This window comes from Schistocerca gregaria, chromosome 3 (genome assembly GCF_023897955.1).
Source record: "Schistocerca gregaria isolate iqSchGreg1 chromosome 3, iqSchGreg1.2, whole genome shotgun sequence".
Classification (NCBI taxonomy): Eukaryota; Metazoa; Arthropoda; class Insecta; order Orthoptera; family Acrididae; genus Schistocerca; species Schistocerca gregaria.
The window spans coordinates 621,568,184-621,594,679 of NC_064922.1; the positions used below are offsets into that span (position 1 = coordinate 621,568,184).

The 26,496-nt window shown below is 42.3% G+C and overlaps 1 protein-coding gene across 1 annotated transcript in view; it reads right to left on the reverse strand.

Annotated features, from left to right (window-relative positions):
* Positions 1–577: 577 nt before the first annotated feature.
* The window catches only part of LOC126355535 (translation initiation factor IF-2-like), a 148,402-nt gene continuing 122,483 nt past the window's right edge, over positions 578–26,496 (reverse strand). Inside the window, exons 3-4 of the mRNA XM_050005881.1 lie at positions 1,883–1,891; positions 578–1,035 (exon numbers count right to left, since the gene is read on the reverse strand). Of these exons, the coding sequence (XP_049861838.1) occupies positions 578–1,035; positions 1,883–1,891 (467 nt within the window). The remainder of the gene's footprint in view (positions 1,036–1,882; positions 1,892–26,496) is intronic.

Here is a 26,496-nt window from a genome sequence, read left to right on the forward strand (position 1 = left end):
GGAGTGTAGCCATGTATGGAAGTGAAACGTGGGTGATAAATAGTTTGGACGAAAAGAGAATAGAAGCTTTCGAAATGAGATGCTACAGATGGATGCTGAAAATTAGATCGGTAGATCACATAACTAATGAAGAGGTATTGAATAGAATTGGGGAAAAGAGGAGCTTGTGGCACAACGTCACTAGAAGAAAGGATCGGTTGGTAGGACATGTTCTGAGGCATCGAGGGATCACCGAGGGTTCCCCAATTTAGTTTTGGAGGGCAGCGTGGAGGGTAAAAATCGTAGAGGGAGACCAAGAGATGAATACACTAAGCAGATTTAGAAGGATGTAGGCTGCAGTAGGTACTAGGAGATGAAGAAGCTTGCACAGGGTAGAGTAGCATGGAGAGCTGCATCAAACCAGTCTCAGGACTGAAAACTACAACAATAAAAACATTATGGTGAAGCTCAATTTGGTTTCGTCGGTAAGCGGTGATTACTAATCCTGTGGATGCGCTCTGGTAAACATAGCGTCGCATTACGGGATGTTGCGCGCGGCAGCTGGAAGCGACCCGCCGCGTACTGCGCCGGCTGGCCGTCAACAGTCGAAGCGCGCGCCAGCTGCCGGCAGCTCGGGACCGGCGTAGGCGGCGCTCTGCGCATGCGCGTGACGTCGGTCGCCGCCTGCTGGTGGGGATACGCCGCGCTCTCGGCGGGGGGGAGGGGAGAAGCCAGCCGGGGTCGTCGACCCCGGCGCGCTCGCGTCCTTTGGAACTGGGTCACCGCAGCTGCGGCCCGCTGACGTCAGCGGACGTTGACCCCGCGGCCGCAGCCGATGTGGGTCAAGATTTGCCATTGAACCGGGCGGCCGTCGACCCCGGCGAGCCGAGGCGAGCAGCGGCGCTCGCCTCTGCAGGCGCAGGCCGCGCCGCAGCGCCAGCGCCGAGCCTCGCGGCCGCGGCGGCGCATCGCGGTCACGCATCTGCCGCAGACCCACATCGCCGACCCGGGCCGCCGGAAGCAAGTGTCGCCGTGCACTACGGCGAGAATGTGCTCCTGTAAAAACAGTCCATACCCACACACCCTAGGATTACAGCGTCAGTGCAGACATCAATATTTCGAAAAACTCATCTAACCATAAACTTCTCTTTCCTCGTTATTTTGTTACACGAGTAGATCGCAGTTCGCAGTTACATAACATGTTTCAACTAGACCTATAATACAGTAGGTTCTAGATATTAACCCTGAAATACTACGCCTGCGCACACTACCTGAGAAAACAATACTTGGGAACTGAATACTCTAAGTGTCAAAATAATTAAAATAATTACTCCAATGGTCGAAATTCATATTTTATTGCTATGAAATTATTGATAACAATTCAACGAATCGTGAAGTAAGTTTTCACATGATTTACATACAATTAGCGCATAAAGGTACTTTACCTGCACTGTACTTAACTCTGTTATGCTTTTCACTCTTCACTGTTGTCTTCCGTACTTCTCCCTCAGACAAACAAAAAAGAAAAAAAAAGAAAAACATCCTGCACTAACAGTGTTTTCATTTTGGATGGTTTGTTTGGGTTGTAACTTGAGGCTGTTTTCCCAAGATATTCCATTACCAACTATTACATCCCATTCAACATGATCATCATAATGTTACCTATCTTCTTTTCCTTTATTATGTCCACATTCCTCTCCGCCTTAATTATCACTTTCATCTTCAAAGTAACGTAGTCTGAGATTCTCCTTGTCCCATAATTTTTCCTTGTGATTTTCAACAAATTTACGATCTCGTAGTACACTCCAGGTGAAAAATAGACCCACAACTTGTTTCATTATTGAAAAAAATGGTTCCAGGTCAACAAATTTGCTCTATAAATTACAGAGAACCTATTACTCACCTTTTTGACCTGTATAATTTACAATTATTACACCTATTATTAGTGACATTTTTTTTTATTTTCGTACCGAGCAACTGGTATCACGTAATAACTTCAGTTTTTCTGCTTTCTTTGTTGCTGTTTTCTGTTTTACCGGTGGTCCCCCATTTTCTCCCAAGTTAGCTTTTATTTTCTTCTGCCCATGTTGTTCTCCATTTCTTATTTTTTCTGCTTTTAAGCCTTCTAAATTTAATATGCTGTTATTATTGTTTTAATTACAATTGCAACTCGAGCAGCGTTTTATATTTCTATAAAACTTCATGAAAACAGAAATATGGAAAAAATCTAGTAACATTATACTGTGGCAGGTGGTGTCGCAACAAAGCTGATATTGTAAAACACAATCTATTTTACCTTCTACTGGATATGTCTCTACCTCCTCAAACATAAGCTGAAAGATCAAATCACAAAATGCTGCCACCTATTAGGAATATTTAAAAGGAAAATTAGTGCCACCGTATTCCCGGGTTACAACTTCGAAGACTGCCTTAAGAACTACACACCTATTCAAGTTTATAAACATGTGCCATGTAAGTTCGTGCCTTGCTCTCGTAGTCAGTGACACGTTACTTTTGTAACATACGGAAATACAGATCTGAATACGACTATATCTAGCCAAAACCGGCAATCATATGGTACTGGTTAGTGATCAACACAGCGAATAATGGTAGCGCCAAAACTTAAAAGTCGGCCGCTTTGGCCGAGCGGTTCTAGACGCTCGAGTCCGGAACCTCGCTGCTACTTCGGTCGTAGGTTCGAATCCTGCCTTGTGCATGGATGTGTGTGATGTCCTTAGGTTAGTTAGGTTTAAGTAGTTCTAAGTTCTAGGGGACCGATGACCTCAGATGTTAAGTCCTATAGCGCTTAGAGCCATTTGAACCATTTTAGAAAACTTAAAAAGTGGTTGAGGTTTGTCTCTAAAAGCCATTATGTCATTGTTCACGGATTGCAAAGATGTTGTTCGTGGCACGCTATTAATCCAGCGTAGATCAGTGTCATTTTTTCATAGAAAAGAACGCTCAGGTAAAACAACGTATTTTCGCTGACATGAACTAATTGGTTGCGGAGAAACTACAAGTTTTTTCTTGATGTGCAACTGAAATATTCCATATGCTAGTTCAACCACCCAAGTTTAGAGGTGTAAGTGCATTCTGAGTAGGTCTACTATATACAAGAAGTATACGGGGACCGGAAATCTGTGGAAAGGTCGGGACATTCAGTATGAAGTGGTGATGTAAACAAGAGGACGATGGTGACATAGGATACGAAAGATTTGCTACCATGGAGTGCCAAATAGACGAGTGGTGGTCTGTACATGGTACCAAATAAATTATGAAGTAGTTTCACAATTTACGTCACAGTTTCCCGTGATTTCGAGAAATTTGTGACTCGAATATTGGGATGGTTCCTTCAGACCGTACTCGATAACCTGAGGTAGTGCTTCGCCTCTGGCGACGCAGCTGTGGATGTGAGGACACACGTCGACAGGAAATACAGACGAAATGTCGCTTGAGTGTTGATAACAAAATTACAAAGGAATTAGACAATATCCACTCATATTCATGAGAATGGTGGATTAACGTAGGCCCGTTGTAAGTAGGCTCTTTAGGTTTTCTTATTGGTAACGCAATGTAGCGCTCTATATGATAAATCACTTGCTGTGCTGTGCGCAGTCTGTGGGTAGTTTGCTTTGTTGTCTGCCATTGTAGTGTTGGGCAGATGGATGTGAACAGCGCGTAGCGTTGCGCAGTTGGAGGTGAGCCGCCAGCAGTGGTGGATGTGGGGAGAGAAATGGCGGAGTTTTGAAATTTGTAAGACGGGATGTCATGAACTGCTATAAATATTATGACTTTTGATGATATTAAGGTAAATACATTGTTTGTTCTCTATTAAAATCTTTCATTTTCTAACTATCCCTATCAGTAGTTAGTGCCTTCCGTAGTTTGAATCTTTTATTTAGCTGGCAGTAGTGGCGCTCGCTGTATTGCAGTAGTTCGAGTAACCAAGATTTTTGTGAGGTAAGTGATTTGTGAAACGTATAGGTTAATGTTAGTCAGGGCCATTTTTTTGTAGGGATTTTTGAAAGTCAGATTGCGTTGCGCTAAAAATATTGTGTGTCAGTTTAAGCACAGTCATGTATAATTTTTCTAAGGGGACGTTTTACCGTTATCTTACCAAGGTGGTAGTCTCTGCACAAGACTGTCGTCATATAAGGACAATGCTTCGAAGCTGACAATTGGAGCCCGAATAAGAGTCAAAAAATAAAATAAAATTGTTGCGAAAGATTTTTTAATGTTGCAAGACATACGCGTAATTTCAGAAAATAAGCGGAAGTAACATTAGGGTTTCACGTTCCGTACATCATTAGAAACGGAAAAGAATTATTGATTGGTCAAGGTATGATAGAAGTCGACAGTCGCCTTTTTTTTAAAAAAAACTATTCTTACTCAGCTCAAAATAATTTGCGGAATATACCTAAATTTCAGTTTGGATGGTCGGATGGTCATTAGAAACCCACACCCCCACGTATGCAGGCCAAGTGCACTAAAAACGCGCTTTCGAAACCGTGGACGCTACAGATGGAGAACGTGACTAAATGAACGTGCCCTTACTAAAGAAATCAAATTAGCATACTCTGCAGTGACTGATTTTAGTGACGGGCTTCTGTGTTTGGATGACCGCACCTGGACTTGAACAGGGTTACTCTCCAACAGGACTACAGCCTTTTGAATGGTACCACATCACATGGTACTAACGAGTACTGGTGTAAAAGTACGGATGTTTCTCCGAAGTTAGTGAGTTAACTGTATTGGCTGTTCTTAGTTTGTTCGAAGAATAAGTTATGTAACCGAAGCAAAGGTAAACTTGATACCACCACTTTAAACTGAACAGGAACACCCAGAAGGAAAGATGATGTCAGTATGAATATGTTAACAGCCTTCTCCATATACACAATTAAAACCTGATACCCGTCAGAAGACTGTACAAAGTCTGTCTTGTGTACATACAAAAGGATCTGCAATGGCAGGCGGAATTGCAGGTACAGGAGTAGACAGCCAACTCTTTCACTTCTACCATAATTTGAAAGTTATTACAGCAACTCTAATGATGCTTAGGTCACAAATGTTTCCCTACACCAACTTCGTGTTTTGAGAAACGAGTTTCAGAAGTTAATGATGCTGAGTGATTTAGTGTCAGCTTCTCAAGCTATGTCTTCTTGCTATCACCTAAATATGCTGGCCGTCGCCAAAATTACATCTACTTCATAACTATTAACGAAAGACGGAAAAGAAGTAATTTTTAATCACTATTGTCCGATGTTGAAATTCATCGCAGTTTGGCTACAGACCAAATAGTCTCAAAGATACTTCACTATAAGTACCAAAAACTTTCAGCAGCGTCATACTGCTCTATACATGAAAATTTTCGTAAAAATTGTAGCGAATGTGTTAACGCTGCAGAAGGAAAATAAGAAGTGGAAGGACTTGTTACATAACAGGTAAATCATTCCAGCGCATTTTCGGTAGAAAAGAGCGACAGCTGAATCCTGGCATCGAAGTAGTCTGTACTCGTTATCGAAACGTGTAACATATCATAAAAAAGACACTCTTATGAACATTCATCATTTGACAAATTGTGAAAAATTACAGCAGTACAAAACAACTTAGACTGGAATATTGTTCAGGAAAACTCGGGAAAATGAGAGCATTAAGTAAACAAAGAAATAATATTTAAGAAACAACTGCAAGCTGCTCCGTAACAAACTGGATGATGGAATTATTCACAAAACATTTTCGCCGTTAGATACTGAACTCTTATACGTACGATGGCGATGTAGTGCATTACATTCAAAATGTCTCTCAAAGGATGATATTGATGTCGAGTGTTTCAAGTCTGTGGCTTCCTTGATTCTGCACGTTCAGGCATCGGATTTCATTCTCTTACTTCTTTTGATTTTTGTATCTGTATGCAATGGCAAACATACAATGTTACATGTAACGTGTAATCGTCATATTCATATCGCTTCTAGTGTCAGTTGTATTTACCGAATCCCACGGACGCGTCGAGGAATCACTGTAATTACGGCACTATCATGTGAACAATATAGCCGAAAACCTGTGTCCTCATAACATTATATTTTGAAGAAATGGACATTAATCTCTATTCCAAGATAGGAAGACACTGATCCATAGCAACGGCATTACTTGATTGACTCTGCAGTTGCAGACCGGTCAGCTGGTGCCAGGAGAAGAAACATTCTGCACCCGTTATTAATCAGTTTGTTGTTGGTTCACAGTGTTAATCCCTAGTCTCTGTTGTTTGCTTGTATCTAATAATGAGCCCTATAAAACTTGTAACACCATAGCTCTAGTACTCCAATGATTTATTTTGGTTTTTGTTTAATTTAATATTGCATCGTTAAGCTTCTGTAAATGTTTTTGATTGAATAGATGTCACAAAATTGTATACTCTTTTCTTTGTTTAAAACTTTGATGTCATGATTCGATTCTATGCAATATAGTGTATCTGTCATTTGAATTCTTTGTTTCATTTGGAGGGAACAAAACTTACTGTATATGATTGTATTTTTGTGTGAATAATTTTTGATAGAAATGTCAATATGTGCAAATGTTTTGTTTTATTTAATGTATTTGATTATTGTTATGTATACTGCTGATCCTCACTTAGGGTTCTTAGTTCTTTAGTATATAAAAGCTGTAGTGGTTCCCCTCGGGAACGGAACTGTGTAGCGCGGGCAAATTGTGGTTGGCCCATGTAGAAAAGGTGGAACAAGAGTCAGTCGTGGACGAGCCACCAGTCGGGGACGAGCTACCAAATTGTGCACTGCCATGTAAATGTTACATATTGTGCTGGTTCCGAGAGAGGTTTTTTTCTGCTACTTTCCAATGCCTCGGATGGATGGATAAATAGCTGGAACTATTCTGGAATTTGCATCTATCATCGCCACCAAGAAATGACTGAGTCCAGCAATTCTACCTGTAATTCCACCTACCGACATGCAATCGCCACCACATTGCGCAATCACTGTAATGGAGCACTATAGCAATGTACAGTGAAGGATCAGCTTAATGGGTGTGTTAGTGTGCTCAAATATAGGGTCATTTATAACTGCGTTTATGTACCTACCTTGATTTTTCTCCTTATCATAACACCTCTCAGGTTCCTCTCCGTTTGAACTAAAGTGATTTCCGAGTGTCCCTAATGAAAGAACATTACAGACCAGTGTTTTTGCTAATTAATGCCTCTTGAACATAAAAAAGAAAGTTAATGAAAGTAATTTTTCTAATAAAACTGCTTATTAATGTGTTGTTGCCAACTTCAAATTAAAAGTTCTGAAGACTGAGGCTTATAAAGTTTTCTTTAGTAAATGATCACATTACTGCCTGTTGTAAATCGCAGAAGGTGAGTTAGTATCTTACGTATATGTTAATTTTGTGTCTCAATGTAGTAAAAGTGGAAAACTGCAGTGTGGAACGTTATATACTCAAGTTTGCTAAGTGTTTGTCTCTCCTGTGTTTTAGAAGTGCTTATTAATAATGTAACAGGATCCACAGTTTGTCTATTGGTTTAATGCTGGGTAACAAATAACGGAAAGACCACTAATTAAGAAAACCTTAATTTCTTTAATCAAATGATAGTGAGGAGCAACCTTTAAGTGGATTAAAATTAACTTTCATTTTAAATAGTAACGTACTTAACTGAGAGAGACTTAACCTATATCCAGTTAATGATTCTGCAGTTAATAGTAATAATAACGTTATAAAGACCATTCAGTTTGTGTAAGCCCTGAAAGTAATAGTGTGTTTCGGTATCTGTTATAATTTTGCAAATAGTTTGTGCTGCTTTAACTGTTAGTTTCAATCTTACCGTACACATATGTATGTGTCAAGAGTTCACTGCACTCGCTTGTGACAAAGTATAGGTTGCATTTATCCATTCAAGTTACTAATAAGTATTTTCTTGAACGAGAATGTTAATCATTCTCTTGCCTAGTTAGGCTGGCGACCGTTTTCTTTACCTGTTAAACAGTGCAGATAGGCAAAATTTTGTTTGTTACTGTTCAAATATTTCCGTAATTCTGACTTTCATTTCCGATAAGCCACCTCCGTTAGTTACAACACGGTCAACACAACAAAATTCCTCCCAGAGGGTAATACTGCTCTGTTGCGTTATACCATAATTGCTTTAATAATATTGTTTTATTTCACAACCTGCTTTAAGGTTATGGTACAGCAGTGACAGACGGTAGTGTTATAAACTCACTACGATTGCTATGCAATGGACAGTCAACATTCTCAGAAAAAGATTGTCATAGCCCCTGTTAAAGAGAGAAAAAACCAAAGTTGATATGTTTGTGTTACTTGGATTGACAATACGTAATTATGAACAAAGAATATATGTAACGAAACCTCACAGTAAACATATCACATCATTATGTAATTTGTAACCATATCACATAAAAATATAGTTTGACTAAATAGTTGGGCTGCTAAAGGTCGTGGGAAAAATATATATATTTTTTAAAAGGATGTAGAGTGGGACTTTTACTGCAGTACATTTAGGATCATCTGTTCTTTGCATTTATGAAATATGAAGCATGGTATGTCATCTGAATCCCATAAACGTCCAGTTTAGCATACACTGATCTCCCAGAACACTATAACGACCAATCTACTGCCAATGTAAACCCGTCCACGCGATAGCAGTGTCACTGGCAAGGACTGACTGCCACTCAGACACACGCACGGTGCATGTAGTATCAGTGGGCACCCTGTCCGTGTGTGGAATGAGGAAGGCGCGCGGTCTATCTGAGCTTGACCGAGGGCAGGTTGTGATGGTAATGAGGCTCGAAACGACCATTTCGGAAACTGCACGACACGCCGGGTGTCCGAGGACTGCTGTCGTGAGTGTCTTCAGCACATGATTATGGCTTTGGGGGGGGGGGGGGGGGGGGGAGGGGGGGAGGGGGGGTCACACCTCGTTTCATAAATGGTTCAAATGGCTCTGAGCACTATGGGACTTAACATCTATGGTCATCAGTCCCCTACAACTCAGAACTACTTAAACCCAACTAACCGAAGGACAGCACACAACACCAAGTCATCACGAGGCAGAGAAACTCCCTGACCCCGCCGGGAATCGAACCCGGGCGCGGGAAGCGAGAACGCTACCGCACGACCACGAGATGCGGGCAGAGACAAGGGTATCGTCAGGAGCGCCCTAGGGAAGTGTGATAGGACCGCTGTTATTTTCTATTTACATAAATGATTCGGCGGACAGGGTGGGCAGCAATTTGCGGCTGTTTGCTGATGATACTTTTGTGTACGGTAGGATGTCGAAGTTGAGTGGGTGTTTGAGGATACAAGATGACTTGGACAAAATTGGAAATTTGTGGTAAGGTCTTATGGGACCAAACATCGGTCCCTAAGCCTACACACTACTTAAGCTAACTTAAACTAACTTATGCTATGGACAACACACACACCCATGCGAGAGGGAGGGCTCGAACCTCCGACGGGGGGAACCGCACGGACCGTGACAAGGCGGCTCATACCGCGCGGCTACCCCGCGCGGCTGACTTAGACAAAATTTCTAGTTGGTGTGATGAATGGCAGCTAGCTCTATGACTGAAATGGGCACGTAACCATCAGCACCGGACGTTGGCGCTGTGGCAGAGCGTGGCGTGGTCTGATGAATCTCGATACCTTCTTCATCACGCCAGTGGGAGCGCGCGAATCCGTCCTTTTCCGGTGGAACAGCTCTTTGACATATGAACTGCGGGACGGAGACAAGCTGGCAATGGCTTCATTAAGCTCTGGGGAACACTCACCTGGGTACCTGTGGCTCCAGTTGAGCTCGTGCAAGGACCATGATGGCCAAGGAGTATCGTACACATTTTAAAGGTCACGTACACCTCTTCATGATGGTCATGTTTCCCGTGGGCAATGGCATTTTTCAGCAAGATAATGCGCCATGTCACAAGGTCATGAATGTTATGGAGTGGTCTCAGGAACACAGTAGCGTGTTCTAGTTTATGTGCTCGCGCCACAACTCGCCAGATATAAACCCGATCGAAGTCGTCTGCGATGTGATTGAACGTGGAGTCAGAGTTCATCGCCCTCCTCCTTGGAATTTACGGGAATTAGATGACTTGTGTCAGCAGTCGTGCTAGCTCCCTCCGGCGACACACCAAAACCTCTTAGCTTCCATGCCGTTGTTATCCGTGCCAAAGGTGGACATACAGCTATTACGCAAGTGGTCAGTGTAAGACTAAGTTTATTTTCCCCTATTTTGTTGCTTACTGTTTCGGCTCCATTCATTCAATCTTTCCTTCCTGTTTTCATATGGAATACTTAAAAGGGACAAAGACTAGTCTCAAGGAGTATGACATTGTGCTGAATACCAAGTACACGAAAACCTTTCGTCATAAAATGTGATCTGATGGTTCAAATGGTTCTGAGCACTATGGGACTTAACATCTGAGGTCATCAGTCCCCTAGAACTTTGAACTACTTAAACCTAAGTACTTTTTTTTTTGGAGAAATTTTGGAGAAAATACTTCCGCGGGAAAGTTTTGGGGAAGAAAATTTCGGCACCTCGGAAATTGTGGAGGTATTTTATCTGCCCAGCCTTAGCACTATTGCCATCTATGATAATTTAGTTCAGACAACAGGTAGGCCAACTAAGTTTTTTAGACAGTCATTATATGCCCTTGAGATCAGTCAGTACACCTTTCCTTTTGTAGGAGACGCTAGGCTCACCAGGGTGGTACCTATCTGTCACGTCACTGTGACGTGTACGTGCCCAGTTTCTACCATTTGGGATGTCTATCTAGTTTTGTGGTCATATCGAGTTTTGAGGAGACGCCATATTGGATTTCATCGTTTTAGTTGAAGCTTTATTTGAAGGGATTTATAACGTATGTCTTATAAAGATAACTATGTTGTCTCCATTATTCAGGATATCTACATCTACATCTACATCCATACTCCGCAAGCCACCTGACGGTGTGTGGCGGAGGGTGATATCTTGGAAACAAGTCAGTATTGGTATTATTGGTTACAATTGAGTGTAAAGCAATGATAGATCGGCGGTTAAGAGCCATCAGGAGATGTAAGTAAAAACCACAGGCAACGATTTTAAGTGTTCGCCGTAGCTAGTGGGTAAATGTGTCGAGTCGCGAAGTGAGATGTAGTTGGTGACCTAATAATAAATCAATAGAACTATGTAAAGCGCATGAAGAAAGCAAATCTTGCTCCCCTGGAACAGGTTTTATTCTTTTTCTTTTAGACTGTTGTTTTTATGTACAAATTAAAAAATTTAGTTTATCTGCTATAATTTTTCATATATACTTTAGTTTCCGGCACTGAACACGTAATTTCTCCTCTTCAAGCTGCAAACACTGATAAATAATAATTTAAAGGGATAAGTAGGTTCAAGATATTTGGGGAAAAGGTGCCGAAATGGTATCATCTTGGGAAATTTCTTTGTGTGTTATAAGGGAATTTCAAAAACTCAGTCATGAAATGCTGTACCTTGGTTACATTCTTAGTAGTTGCGTAACACTGCCCTTTAACAGCGGCCCTCCAGGCGCGATCTGAACGCCGGGAATTGTTGAGTAATGCTTGATACGTGGGCGGGAGCTCCGTGGAGGCAGACGGCGTGACGTCGGCAGGTTTTAGATTGCGTCCTCCTAGCTCTGCCTCTGTGGCATCAGCTATTTGAGAGGCTAGCAGCACTTCCTTGTAGTGGCTATACCGGTCAGTACGAACGCTACTGCAACTGTAGGAGAATGCAAGTGCCTTTGGGTAGAACGCCTCCTTTCACAGTACTTTGCAAAGTTTCTGCCGTGAAAATGTATGGGTGACGTGACTTAGATACGTCAAGTTTGGAAACGGCAGTTCGCTCACCCCTGAGGCAGGAAGTGGCTATCGCAGCGAGCTCGGCCGTTCTGTCGCAAGCGATATAGTCAGCTAGGGGGCCGACTCCGAGTCGATGAGTCGACGGGAAAGCTGCTGCATCGAACAGTGGCCTCGAACGGACCTTTGGAATCTAAGCTGGGCGTTCGAAGAAATCACAAAATAAAGCAACCCGAAAGCAGTGGAAGAAACGGGCGAAATGCTCTATTGAACATGAGCGCCTCGGGCGGATTTTTTTTCAGAGAGTCATGCCACTACCGAGATTGCCTGGCGAGGAGGAAGTAAAAGTTGAGAGCGGCTGATTTGCCACGGCTAGGGAAAGGCCATTGTCCCGATACGACAAATTACCAGACGGCCGGCCCGCAAACGGCACCGAAAAACGCCTCGGGCTACTTTGTTTCATCTCCGTCTGGCAAAGCGTCGGTGTTCACCGGACCCGCTAAGAGACTTAGCGACCGCATTCCAAATATTCCCAGTGATAGTTCTTTATGCTGATCAACGGTATTGCACTGCTGCGCTATTGTCCGAGAAACGCTATGCGAGCTGTCCATTGTTAAGTTCATTGCACTATGCACATCGGCACTTACACAGGTCGTCCGTCGCACAGGTAACCTGTTATGCCAGCACCTTTCTGCATTACACGAGACTTAGGGTGCTTTTATTCGCGAGGAATCAGTTCATCAGAATTTGTCAGTGTTAGTCTGCACGCAGTGGCATCCCATATGAAACCATGTGAACGTTTTCGAAATGTTTGTGAAACATGTACTGAGGTGGGACATGAATACCATCCTGCTACTCTCCTAGTCGGTTGTGGGAAACCGCCTAAAAACCACAGCGAGGCTGGAAACCATATCGGCCGTCACCGTTAATACGCACTCCGGATTCTATCCGGGGCTGCCGCATCCCTCCGAAGCTATAATTCGCACTGAGTCAAAGAGAGGAAGCAAATGTTTTCCTCCTTTCAGTCTGAGCTAATGCTACGCGTTTCACCGTTGTAAGTTTCAAATCTCCATCACTGCAATAAGACAAAAAAGCACCGTAAGAGTTGCTAAATCTTTCGGTATCGGTGCCTCGGTGGTGTATCGTCGTGACTTACAAGAAAATCATCTCAAATACACTGTCGCATCGTCTTTTCATTACTGAGGTGACTCAGCGACCACGAACTGTAAGACAATAGATTGAATTGATTGGCGACTCCATGGAGCACTGAGTGCACAACGACCGTATACGTAAAATTAGAGGGAAGGTCAGCATTGGCCGTAATATTGATGGTTTATTGGTAGCAAAATCGATTTTCAATCACATAGTGATCATCTTCAGTGCTGTGGTGTACAAATTAAACTCACAAGGACTGGTATCAAGTTGTTATCAGAAACTTTATACTGTAGTTACTGTGATCGTTTCTTAGCTTTGGTTACTGATAATAGCTTGATACCAGTGCCTATGAGTTTAATTTGTACACCACAGCACTGAAGATGATCACTACCTGATTGAAAATCGATTTTGCTATCAATAAACCATCAATATTACGCCCAAAGCTGACTTTCCTTATAATTTCAATAAATTGAAATGTAAAAAAAATCTTTCGGTGACTGATCTCATAGTTCTCATTATGTCCTGCTGACGATAACCTTAGATGCTTCTGTCGTCGAAAGGTTTTGAGAAACAATAACTTTCTAAGTTGATTCGACATATTATATCAATGGCGGTAGTCACTATACATCGAAGCTAAGTAACCGCACCGATATAATTGTAGTTTATCCTTTTAAAAGATCACACTGGTCGCTTTGGAGCGCTGTTCATCCAAACAATGCTAGGACTGACTTTATTCCTGGCGCACGAGCTACGTCACCACAGTAACTGCGATGGTAGCTTGAATTAACAACTGTAAACAACACACGTGCATTCCACCAGTCCGCTGTGAGCAGACAGTGTTATGCAGTGGACGTGCGAATGTAGAGTGGCAACGCTGTTGTGTCAGAAACCGTACTGTAGCAGCAGTTCTAATTCAAGAGTTCAAGACATTCTCCAGAATGAATAAAACAATTTTCGGGAATAGGCCTCGTCATTATAATACACTGGGACCGAACAAGAAAACTATAGCTGAACACCACCAGGAATGTGGCCGTTCCATCAGTTTTCTGGAACTTCGCTCGCTTGCTAGGCAGCCGTGGGTACAGCAGGGAAAATAACATCGGCTGTTGAAATAATCAAACACCCTAACAGAATGAACAGCGAGGATGGCTTACGTCCTGACTGCCAGCAATTCATGCCTGGCAGACCACGTGTGATCTCTATGCAGAATACCAACATGCTTAACAACATAAACAGTGGCCACCAGAGGACTATAGTTATGAGTCAAATCCGATAGAACAGACACCGCTCGTCATTGTCTAGAATTCTGTGGGCGCGACGGCTATCTTATGAAGAAGTTTCAGTGCGTATGCACAACCAGCGTCCCAACTTCTACAGGAATCAGGAACCTTCAATTAGGAGGTTAATGGACAGGGAGCGTTGCAGTGTGGGGCGCGGGAATTTGGAGCTGACAGAAAGCGTGTCTGGATGGCCGGAGCGATTAAGGTAATCGTCCTAGAGAAACGGCGTATCCGAGTTCGAGCCTCCATCAGGCACAAATTTTCAACTCTTGCCCTGGCATTGCCGCAGTGCCCTGCGCGGCTGCAAGTCATTATCTCCTTTCTATCTGTTTCCCTTCCATTCATTTCACCCCAAATATTCATGTATACGACAGACTGCCTTGCACCCTTAACCATTCGCTGCAGCGATAGACTGTCGATAAGCTAATTCGATAAGTTTTAAAGAATGTGGTAGGAGAAGGACTGAGTTGTTTAATAAATTTGAGCTAATAATAGCGAATACTCTCTTCAAGAATCACAAGAATAGGCGGTACATTTGGAAAAGGACGGGTGTTACGGGATTATTTCAGTCAGATTACATCATACTCACATAGAGATTCCGAAATCAGATACTGTATTGTAAGGCGTGCCCAGGAACAGATGTAGACTCACATCAGAATGTAGTAGTGATGAAGAATCGGCTGAAGTGTAAGAAATTAGTAAGAATCAGTACACAAAGAAGGGGGTTTGGAAGTGTTAAGGAATGACGAGATACGCTTAAAGTTCTCTAAGGCTATAGATGGAGTAGTAAGGAATAGCTCAGTAGGCATTACGGTTGAAGAGGAATGGACGTCTCTAAAAATGGCACCATGGAAGTTGGAAGTAAAAACACAAGTACAAAGAAGGTAACTGAGAAGGAACCACGGGTAACAGAAAAAATAGTTAAGATGGTCAATGAAAGAGGGAAGTACAAAAATCTTCAGGGAAATTCAGGAATACAGAAATACAAGTCGCTGAGGAATGAAATGAACAGGAAGCGCAGGGAAGCTAAGACGAAATGGCTGCGTGAAAGATCTGAAGAAATCGAAAAAGAAATGATTGTTGGAAGGACTGACTCACCATATAGGAAAATCAAAAGTCTATTCTCGGAAGGTCCCCTTCTAATCCATTGTAATTATTTGTTAACCACAAAGCAGTGTTTCTTGTTTGAAGTGCTCGCAGAACTGAAATCGGAATTCTTGGCGAAATGTTTGTGCGGAACAAAGTTGTCTGGACTACAACTTCATTTAGTGCTGTTAATCCAGTATGTATGCTAGTGAAGCAATTCTTATAGATCCAAAACGATGTCAGCACACCAAAAATTTGTTTAAATTCGTTTAAAAAACGTTGACGCGAGTTTTTTGCGCACTTTTCCCTTTGTAGAGAAAGAAGCAAATGAAAAGAAAAAGAGATTGTTCCTGTTTTTACGCTTCTGATGTCTTTTACGACAGCATACTAAACTGTACTTCCGTTTTTCTGAGCTCTTTAGAAGCAATAGTGTAATCCCACAATTTATCATCGTAGCACCTGGCAAGAGCACCTGGTCACTATCACTGCTGATATGCGTCTGAGGGATGCAGCCAGCAGACACCGGCTTGGAAATGAAGTATGGAATGATTCTAATAGTGTGGCAAGGGTTGTGGGTCCGGATGTGGATACCACCGGTCGCATGCATAAGTAAATCACCCCACACAATGTCAGCAGCAACAGAAAGCCCAGTCCTCCACGCCATCTGCTGCAGCGAACAAGTGCAAACCCACAGTCATAACCGTAGAACACGTAAGCCTTTTTTTGTATCATGGATGCAGAAGGGAGGATTCGATGAACCCACTGGTATTTAAATAGTCTACTGGTAAAAAATTGCAACTTTCGAAAAGGTTTATGTATTATAACTAAGGCAGCAACTTATAAATGTTGTTATAGTTATAACTATTAGGCTGAGTCAATAAAAACAAACATATCACAGTAAAAAATACAAAGGCGTTTGAAAATTCCCGCTACAAACTTGTAGAGATGAGTGATTACATACAGGAAGCGTCAAAAAAATGTGTACACGCTTTGAAGCGTCATAGAAAATTTATTTCCCGTTCTACAGTGTTAAATTTCTGGAAATGAAAAACTTAAAGTCCAGTTGGAAAAATAAATGTACTTTACAAATGTGATTAATGTTCAAACTGGTGGCCTTCAGCATCAACACATTTCTGAGTACGAGTCTCCACTGATTCCATACATCGTACCAAAGTGTCCAATGAGATTTCTGCGCACACCGCCTGAATCTCATTCCAAAATGTGTCCAGGTTAGGTGATTTACGTTTGTACACCTCATCTTTCACTGTGCCCCATAAGAAGAAATACAGCGGCGTGAGGTCCGGAGAGCGTGCAGGAAACTCGATTCGTCCCTGCGTCCTATCCACTGGCCTGGCACATTGTGATCCAGGTATGCTCGTACGTCCCTATCATAGTAGGGCGGGGCGCCATCTTGTTTGAAATAAAACTCATCATTACCGTATAATGCACAAATGGCAGGGAATATGGAGTCAGCAAGCATTGTTAGGTACGTTTCTCCAGTAACAGTACCTTCAAAGCGGGAAGGCCCAGTGTGTCCCCTTGCAGACAAACCACACCACACATTTACACCAGGCAAATTCACAGCCCTTCACAGTGCCCAGTACACACAATTGTGCCTATTGACAGTTCCATTGAGTTTGAATTGGGCTTCATCCGACCAATTTATGCTACCCATAAATCCCGGTTCACGCCTCACCCTCTCCTGAACCCATTCACAAAATTCTAACGTTCGATCTGGATCGTCACTTAGCTGTTGCACCAGCCTTGTAATGTACACACAAAACTTGCCTTTCTTCAGAGTGCGTAGCACACTGCTACACTTACATTACTCTCACGTGCCGCTTGCCTTGAAGATTTTTGAGGTGAACGCTGAAACACTTCCAAGACCGCAGTTGTGGAATCATCACTTGTAGCTGTACGAGGTCGCCCTGATGAATTTCAAATTTGACTCGTAGACGTGTAATTGTTAACCTTGAAGGTGGTTCTGAACCATACTCACTTCTCCACTGTCTTCTAACCGCAGCTACATTCTCAAACTTCCAGTACTACTTAATTATCTGGTTCCGCACTTCAAAGCTCAAACGCACGTCCGCCATGTTGCAGTTACTTCCTTGCCACTGCTGCCACCTGTTGAATAAACATAACATTACTTTCTCACAGATATTTAACCTTGTAGAAGGGGAAATAAATTGTCTATGACAGTTCAAAGTGTGTATACATTTTTTTGACGCACCCTGTAGTATTCTGAATAGGAGCCAATGTCCTGACGACGGTTTCAGTTTAGATGTGTAACGCGTCCACGCCTGCTGACGGAAAGAGAAAAGTCTCAGAGCTGCTTGTCCTGGCGTGCATTAGGGTGGAGAGGATGACGGGTACTGAACGTCCATCAGGAAATGTGGTTTCAGCATGTCGGTGCAACACCTCACTTCACACGTACAGTTCGGAGATATGTCAGCTGACGGTATGGTGAAATTTGGATGGACCGAGGTGGTCCAACCGTGTGGACGCCGCGATGGCCGAATTTAGCTCCTATGGGGTACTTCTTATGAGATCGTGTGTAAAGTCTAATTTACGAGAGACAGAGGAAACCTGCTAGCACGAGTTCTGGCCGCTGCAGTAGCAATGGAAGAGACAGCAGGTGGGAAAGAAAGTGTGTACCCGAACTTGTTTCGTAGGTACAGCGTCTGTAACAACGTTGGTGGTCGCCACATCGAGCAGCTGTTGTAATGCATCAGTACTGTTCTGTATGTACAGTATGTGAGACGTGCTAAACCAGCAGGACATGACAGGTAGTTTAAATTGTGGAAAGGGACCAAAATAAGTGGCTGTTAGTTACACTCGAACATACAACTTAATTATTTGTTCAAAAATTACAAGAGCCCCAAAAATTTATTTAAACACACAGCTGTAATCTTTGATACTTAATTACTGGCTGAAAGCTACTTTAATTTAAAAACGGCTGAAGGCCAATAACTTAAGACGCAAGCATAATCAGAAATTTAAAAGGCAACCTTATCTTACAACAGTTCTTTATTTAGGCTGAAGGACCAAAGAATCAGAAACTTCAAGAGCAAAAAAGTTACATTCAAATCGCCTGAAGGTTCAAATGGCTCTGAGCATTATGGGACTTAACTTCAAAGATCATCAGTCCCCTAGAACTTAGTACTACTTAAACCTAACTAACCTAAGGACATAACGCACATCCATGCCCGAGGCAGGATTCGAACCTACGACCTTAGCGGTCGCGCGGTTCCAGACTGTAGCGCCTAGAACCGCTCGGCCACTCTAGCCGGCTCAGTTGAAGGCCTAACGCTTAAAACTCCATAACATTTTTTTTAAATACCAAAGGCTTTATGTGAAAAGTTCTTTAATTTAGGCTGAAGGTCTTAAGAGCAAAACAATTCAAACTCAAAATCGGCTGAAGGACCAACACTTAAAATTCAACAACATTAAAACTTTTAAAACACCAAAGATCTTACGTGAAATAGTTCTTTATATTAGGCTGAAGGCCTAAAGAATCTGACGCCTTAAGGGCAAATCAACCTTAATTTAAAATTTAAAAAAATCGGCTAGAAGCCTTACAACTATTAACAACAAGAACAAATAAAAGAAAAAGCAGTACACCCAAGGGGGCTCAGATGTTAGAGGGTCGGCCTGGAATTCAAACACTAATGCTGGTTTAGGGGAGACAGGCAGTCGGGCCAACCATTCACCTTCCGACGACAACCCAACCGACCTGAGGGAGTTCAACGGAACAACGTAGAAGATGTTGGCGCCCACAACCAATCACACCTGGAGCTGTCAAACTACACACCGTGTTGGACAGCAACAACGATGACGAAATACACTGCCTGAAATTTACGTCAACGGTCAGGGCACGTAACCGGAACGTTAACGGCCGCAACGCAGAAGATTCCGCCGGTGCACTTCAGTTCAAATAAACCAAATACAGTGAAACTCAAGGAGAGGGTGGCTAGAATTTTCCACCTTGAAAACCACTTTGTTGCTCGCGGGAATATCCCAACAGCCGACAACGAACTCCAAACGACACAATGTGAAGAGTCTTGACATGCTGGTAGATTAAATCAAAACTCAACTTTCGTGTCCAGGGTCAGTGAGCCACGAACCTCGTAGTAATGGGAACAGCCCCACACACTCCGACAGCGCGTAGAGACCGACACCGGCTCCGGCCAAACTGCGTCGCGCATAGAATTCCTCGCTGTCCATGGTAACCGACCGACTGCCCAGGCCCGGAAACGGTGAAAAAAGGACCAAATGTCGTCGGCCGATGAGACGACCAACCGAACGACCGACCAACCAACGGTCGTCCCGCTCCGATCTCCCCCCATCGGACAGTTTCATGTGTGTCGCCAGCGGTCGGCGAGCACTGGCTGTCGGCGCCTCACCGGCGCTCCGTCCCCGACTTCACTGCTGCTGCGCCCCGACTGCACTGCTGGTCCGTCTCGAACCCACTGCCAGACACACGACGACCCGGAAATACTATCGGTCGCTCCAGAGATGGTACGACAGTGCACTCATCGATACGCGCTGCTGCTGCCGCTAACGGGCAAGTAGGGCAGGAAGTTAGTAATGCCAGTAAATGGAATAAGAAAACGAGGCGGCAGTACCATAATAGAAGATGACAAACAAGAAGTGGCGTAAAAGCGAGCCGTGCACGGCTCAGTATGCTGGGTCCTTTGTTATTTAGGAATAATTTAAACACCTAGTGTTCAAGTGTTAAGGCAAACAAATGTGAATAAGTGATAAATAGATGTTTCGATATGTATCCTTTCGAATTGTTACCTGATGATTTTCACGACTAATTCAATTCCTCAAGCTGAAATTGATGACCAAAACATCTGAATTGAAACCATCATAGAAATTGAACCCATCGTAGAACGGAAAGGATACGTTTCCTGAACATAGGTTACTATTCAAAATATTATGTACTCACTCCCCTATGCAAGTCCTAGAAGTTTGTAACGGGAATTTCCGAACACCCTGTCCTCAGCTTCTAGTCAGGGGATACTACTCACTATTCTTTCTGAATCTACTCACTATTCTTTCTGAATGTGTTACGCATAGGACACCATCCACAATACAGGTGGGTTGACTTAGATTACTGTGCTTCTGCTACTTTGTTTTAGCTCCTTTCACACAAACGTGGAATCGCCCTTCAGGATCTCGGAGATGTGTTCTATGAGCTTTTTTTCGTTCCGAATTTGATTTTAGGACAAATGCTACTGTCTCAATAGCCGGCCGGAGTGGCCGTGCGGATCTAGGCGTTATAGTCTGGAGCCGAGCGATCGCTACGGTCGCAGGTTCGAATCCTGCCTCGGGCATGGATGTGTGTGATGTCCTTAGGTTAGTTAGGTTTAATTAGTTCTAAGTTCTAGGCGACTGATGACCTCAGAAGTTAAGTCGCATAGTGCTCAGAGCCATTTGAACCATTTATTACTGCCTCAATACTATCTTACCCTCTCTTCCGCGTTAGCCGACTTAGTAAACGGCTGGAATAAAACGTGGTGTCTTATGGTGTTATTTTAAATAAGCTCTGAATTACCCTAATGTGAATATTTACGTTATTCATCTGTATTATCTAATTTACTCCTTGTCCTCATCTGATAATTTTAATATTCTTCAGCAAATATTGTCGCATTTTGAAGTGTTCACACTACGTTCCAGAAAACGAAGCCGTCTTCATTCAACTGCATGATATGAAGTCCGATGTCGATGTATGAGTGTCATTTTATGGCAAAGCCAATTCTGATGCACAAAACTGATTATCATCTTTCCACGGTAACGCACCATCGTGTTAAAGACGGGCCTACAGCACAGGTTTCACCGATTTTCGTCGTTCATCTCAGCATTGTAATCGCCCTTTCTCTCTTTTGCATTTTATATTCAATAGAACCAATATTAACCCATTAATCGGAAGGAATGATTATAGCAGACAAATCCAAAAACAATTACTGTGCTAGTGTGGTTTAGTATCCCTACTTATATATATATATAAAACAGGGCTGTGAATTAACGTAGTGCTTCCCCTTCAACATGGATCTTTTATTTCCTGTGAACATGCACGTCTTGGCCCTGTAAGTCCCTTAGTAAACTTAAGATACGCAGTGTAGTAGCACATTTTATTATTCTGTGACTGATACACTGGTTTTCATTTTTTTCCCGCTTGAAAACTTGTGTTCATTGCCAAATATTCCATTCCAAATGCAAGCGCATCCTCCATTTTTTTTCAGGCAACACAGAAAAAGTTTAGGGAAGTTGGCGAATCTTTTTGATTGATTGTGTTTCTTAAGTTCAGTAGCGTGAATTTATATACTTCTTCGTAAATTATTTTACGGTAACAGAAAGTCCAATAGATTTCATCAACAGTTATACTAAAAATCGATTTTTAGGATGTTTTGTGACCGTGAATCACCTGAACATTAACGTTATTTACTTATTAATTTGCCGTGCGCTGATTTCAGTTTCATTTGATTCTTGTTGCTACCAGTGTCACGAATTTTACCAACATCATCCATGAAGGGCGACTTTGATTTGTAACGCAATTTTCTGTTAATTATTGGGCAAAGTTCCTGTGTTCTTCTTTCCATTCACAGCAGTCTTAAACAGCCTGTGTCTGTCACTCCACACACTGCTTCTGAAACAGTCTTAAACGGTCAGAGTTTCTTGCTACGGGCTAGGCACACTGCTTTCTTCACGTCCTGTTTACGGGCTGATGCATTGCTGGAAACAATTTATGAGTCTTTTCTTACCCCAAAGTTTCTCGTCTGCATTGCATTTCTCTGCAACATCCTTGTTCTGTCGTTTTTCGGCGCTGGTCTGTTGGATTTGGTTGGCCGTGGTGTATTCTATCTCATGGTTTGACTATACTTTATCCAACTAATCCATTTCGTTTTATTACCAGAACACTTAGAAGATATAACAAATCTGCTAACGGGAGACTGCATCCACTGTGCTTACCATTGTATTGTCTCTTGTTACGTACGTGGTACCATTAAGAGAGCAATTTTTTTTCTACTGCTATAGAATAATTAAGTTACAACAGTAACGCTACCTATGTGTTCTTAACAAAATCGTTATTAGGGGATGGTTCAAATCTGTTCGACACATTAGTTTATTTTCTTAAGACATACAGAATAACATCATTTGTGTCCTAATTTGGTAGTGCCTATAGTTGACGGTTTTGTGGTGAACCATGCTCTGTTTCTCCTGCTCTAACACTGTGCTGGAGTCTTTATTAAGAATCTCCACGTAGTTTGTAGGCAAATGGTGACTGCAGCCACGAAATCAAAAGACGCTTCTTACTTGAGAAAGACGATGTCCAACCTTGACAATGTTTTAAGGAGTGCAGACACAACTTTGTACAACGTCAAAGGTCCATATAGTAAGGGCTGTGGTGTTTCTAGTTGTGATGTGCAGGTGTGAAACCTGGATCATGAGAAAGGCTAAACGGCGTAGAATAGATGCATTTGGACGGTGGTGATGGCGAAAAATCCTTACAATTTCGTGGACCACAAAGAGAGAGAAAAGAAAACCGGGTCAGTATTACAGCAAATAAAACCAGATTGCTCCTTGGAAGTTGTGATGCAACAAAAACTGATCTACTTTGCGCACATAATGAGAAGAAATGATTCGCTGGAAAAAGTCGAAGGCCCAAGCAGAGGAGGGTAGAAAAACATCCATTGCATCGCCGAAGTAACGGATAACAACCAGGAAAGCCTGCGAGCGAAGCCGGCCGGAGTGGCAGAGCGGTTCTAGGCGCTACAGTCTGGAACCGCGCGACCGCTACGGCCGCAGGTTCGAATCCTGCCTCGGACATGGATGTGTGTCATGTCCTTAGGTTAGTTAGGATTAAGTAGTTCTAAGTTCTAGGGGACTGATGACCTCAGCAGTTAAGTCCCATAGTGCTCAGAGCAATTTGAACCTGCGAGTGAAAGTGGAGGACAGAAGAAATTAGTGGGCTTAAGTTAACAGGGTTGCAGAGAGTCGAAATCAGCTAAACAAAAGAAACTGAGACAGGGGGGGGGGGGGGGGCGGCAGGGAGGGATAATTGAAACTATAGGCAGATAGAACACAGTTTATAATCTTTACCTCAGTCTTGATTGTCTGGACGTTTCACTTGGACGCCAGTCAATTTCCATGTATTTTTATTGCTCCAGTGCGCTAACTGTAGAATGCTGTTAAATACAGTACAGCAGCTGTTATGTAAGCGAGCATCGAACACGCACAAACCATTCCACGATTATAGATCACAGCTTGTAATCTGAAATTACTATGTTCTTTAGTCAGGGAAGACGTAAATGTTTCTAGTAGACGCATATCAGAGCACTTTATAAAATTAATAAAATTGTGTATGATAACTTTATTCACTCGTGAGCTTGTGGTCTGACGTATAAATTTGTTATATATCTTTACTCTAGTAGTAGAGCTCGGCCACATTAAAAAGTCTTATCACAGTTTACAATAACAATACCGACTCACTCGTAGTCTTCGTCTTGCACATAGAAGTAAGTCATGGTTCGATGTTAGGTAGTCAGACATCTCTATTTAGATAATAACCCTAGGAAAATCTTGCGTTATATCAAGATCCATAAACCGAAAGTTGTCTACATGAAGATGAAGTCCAGGCAGCTACTTCATTAGCGCATCGCTTTTAACGTTGGAAAATTCCTACTTTTGTATACTGCAGCCATAAGATTTTTATAGTTTCCAAAATGGTTTTCATTGCCTCTTTGCCAATTTTTTCCAGTTTGCCTCTAGCTTCTGCAGCAATGCTCTCAAGCAGGACAAATGGTAGTTTCATCTTGACATTATGCCTCTGGTACCGTCTGTGAGTTATACTTTCTAATACTAACATCATTGTACCTCAACGCTCTCCAGTTTTCTCGAAGGAAATGTTAAAGATCAGGTTGTAACCTTAGCTACCATATGAAGAATTGACATATGTAGACATTATCTGTCTGTATGTAGATTGCCGATGTGTGGTGTCTCAGTTTAAGAAAAATAACGACATCCTTTGGACATAAATAATTGTGCAGCATTTTATGCCAACCCACTGTAGGATCTGTAACTGTGTATCTCTAATGCAGTGTAATCTACACAAAAAATGAAAATGTCTCCTTATCTTCTCTGTCTCTCACACCCAAAGTATCATGTAAACTAATGTGCATGTAGTAAACCCATCATTTCGCAAGTACTCCAATATTTGGTCACTTTTCCGTTAGTATTTACAGTTAATATGAATATGTTATATCGCCTTCAAATCCAGATTTTTTCAACATAATCTGTTTAAAGAGACATGCTTACAGATGGGCAATGGCGTGTTCTTTTTTTGAATATCAGTTTTCAGTTTTACTTCATGGTAAAATTTCCCTCACTACCTGCTCATAAAGTAGAAATTTCTTAAATTGGGCCCGAACTTCCTCTATTTGCTACATTGCCTTATTTTCTTAAGATCTGTGTAATAACTGTATTTGTGGGAGCAGTAGTAGATTATGATGCTTTTTTTATAAGATCTATGGATGACAAGGTACACATCGAAAAGTCCACCATATGCAGATACAATATTACATTAATTTTACAGATACAGTTAGAAAAACTGTGCTGTAGAGGAAGTAATATGAATTCGTAGCAGAAACTGTGAGCACTAGATATAAGAGAGGGATGACACCGTGTATCTATAGTGGCTGAAAGATGATGCAATCTAGAGACATAGTGTCAACACATGAATGTAATACTGCATCAGAAAGAGGTAAATTGGGAAAAAAATTGGCAAGGAGACATTGGAAACCATTTCAAGGAAATATGAATATCTCATAGCTATAAAATATGAAGAGGAAATGGCCAATCTGAAAATGAATGTATGTCCGAAACAACAGATGCCAGTTTGATCCCGCAGCCATCATGAATCAAGACACATACGAATTAATGACATTTACCTTCTAGTGGGCATTGATTTATATAAATGCGGCAATTTGGACGAGCTCCAATTGTAGAGTGAAGATATATGACAATTTATATGCAAAATCATAAAACCAAGGGTGGACAAACGGATAATGCTCCAAATTCGGTCCAGTTGGCACGTTAGATCGTCAAAATCCAGCACTGAGAGAGTCCTGCCCATAATGCTCCAAACGTTCTCAATCGGGGTGAGATCTGGGAATGTTGCCATGAAGGGTAAGGTAGAATGCCGTCGACATTCCGGTGTAATGTAAGGATTTCGTAGATGACAACTAAAGGAGTCCGGCTATGAAATGAAATGCCACCGCAGACCATTGCTCCTGCTTGTAGGGACATATAGTGGGTGAGAGTCAGCTTGATAATCCACCACTGTACGGGGCGTCTCTAGTCACATCTTTGCTAGTCATGGGAGCCTGGAATTTCAGTTACTGGAGTAGAACTGTCGTCAGTGATGAGTCCTGCTTCTAACTGAGAATATTACGGAAAGCATAGAATAGCATTTTGATGGAGAGATGAGAAACCAGCCCTGGGTAGTGCACAAGTGGATGTCAAAACGGCGGAAGGCTATAGCGAACTGCAGAGGGTAGGTGATTGGTACACGGACTTCGAGGCAGGTAAATGTAACTTCCTGCATACAAAGAGGTTGAGAGAAGCACGATTGTTTTATTATACTGTTTGTGATAAATCACTTGTGGCATTAGTGTGTGTGGTCTTCAGTCCAGAGACTGGTTTGAAACGGCTCTCCGTGCTACTCTAGCCTGTGCAACCTACATCCTTCCCAATCTGTTTAGTGTATTCATCTCTCGGTCTCCCTCTACGACTTTTACCCTCCACGCTGCCCTCCAATACTACATTGGTAATCCCTTGATGCCTCAGAATATGTCCTACCAACCGATCCCTGCTTATAGTCAAGTTGTGCCACAAATCTCTCTTCTCCCCAATTCTTTTCAGAACCTCCTCATTAGTTATGTGATCTACCCATCTAATCTTCAGCATTCTTCTGTAGCACCACATTTAAAAAGCTTCTATTCTCTTCTTGTCTAAACTGTTTATCGTCCACGTTTCACTTCCATACATGGCTACACTCCATACAAATACTTTCAGAAACGACTTCGTGACACTTAAATCTATACTCGATGTTAACAAATTTCTCTTCCTCAGAAACGCTTTCCTTGGCATTGCCAGTCTATATTTT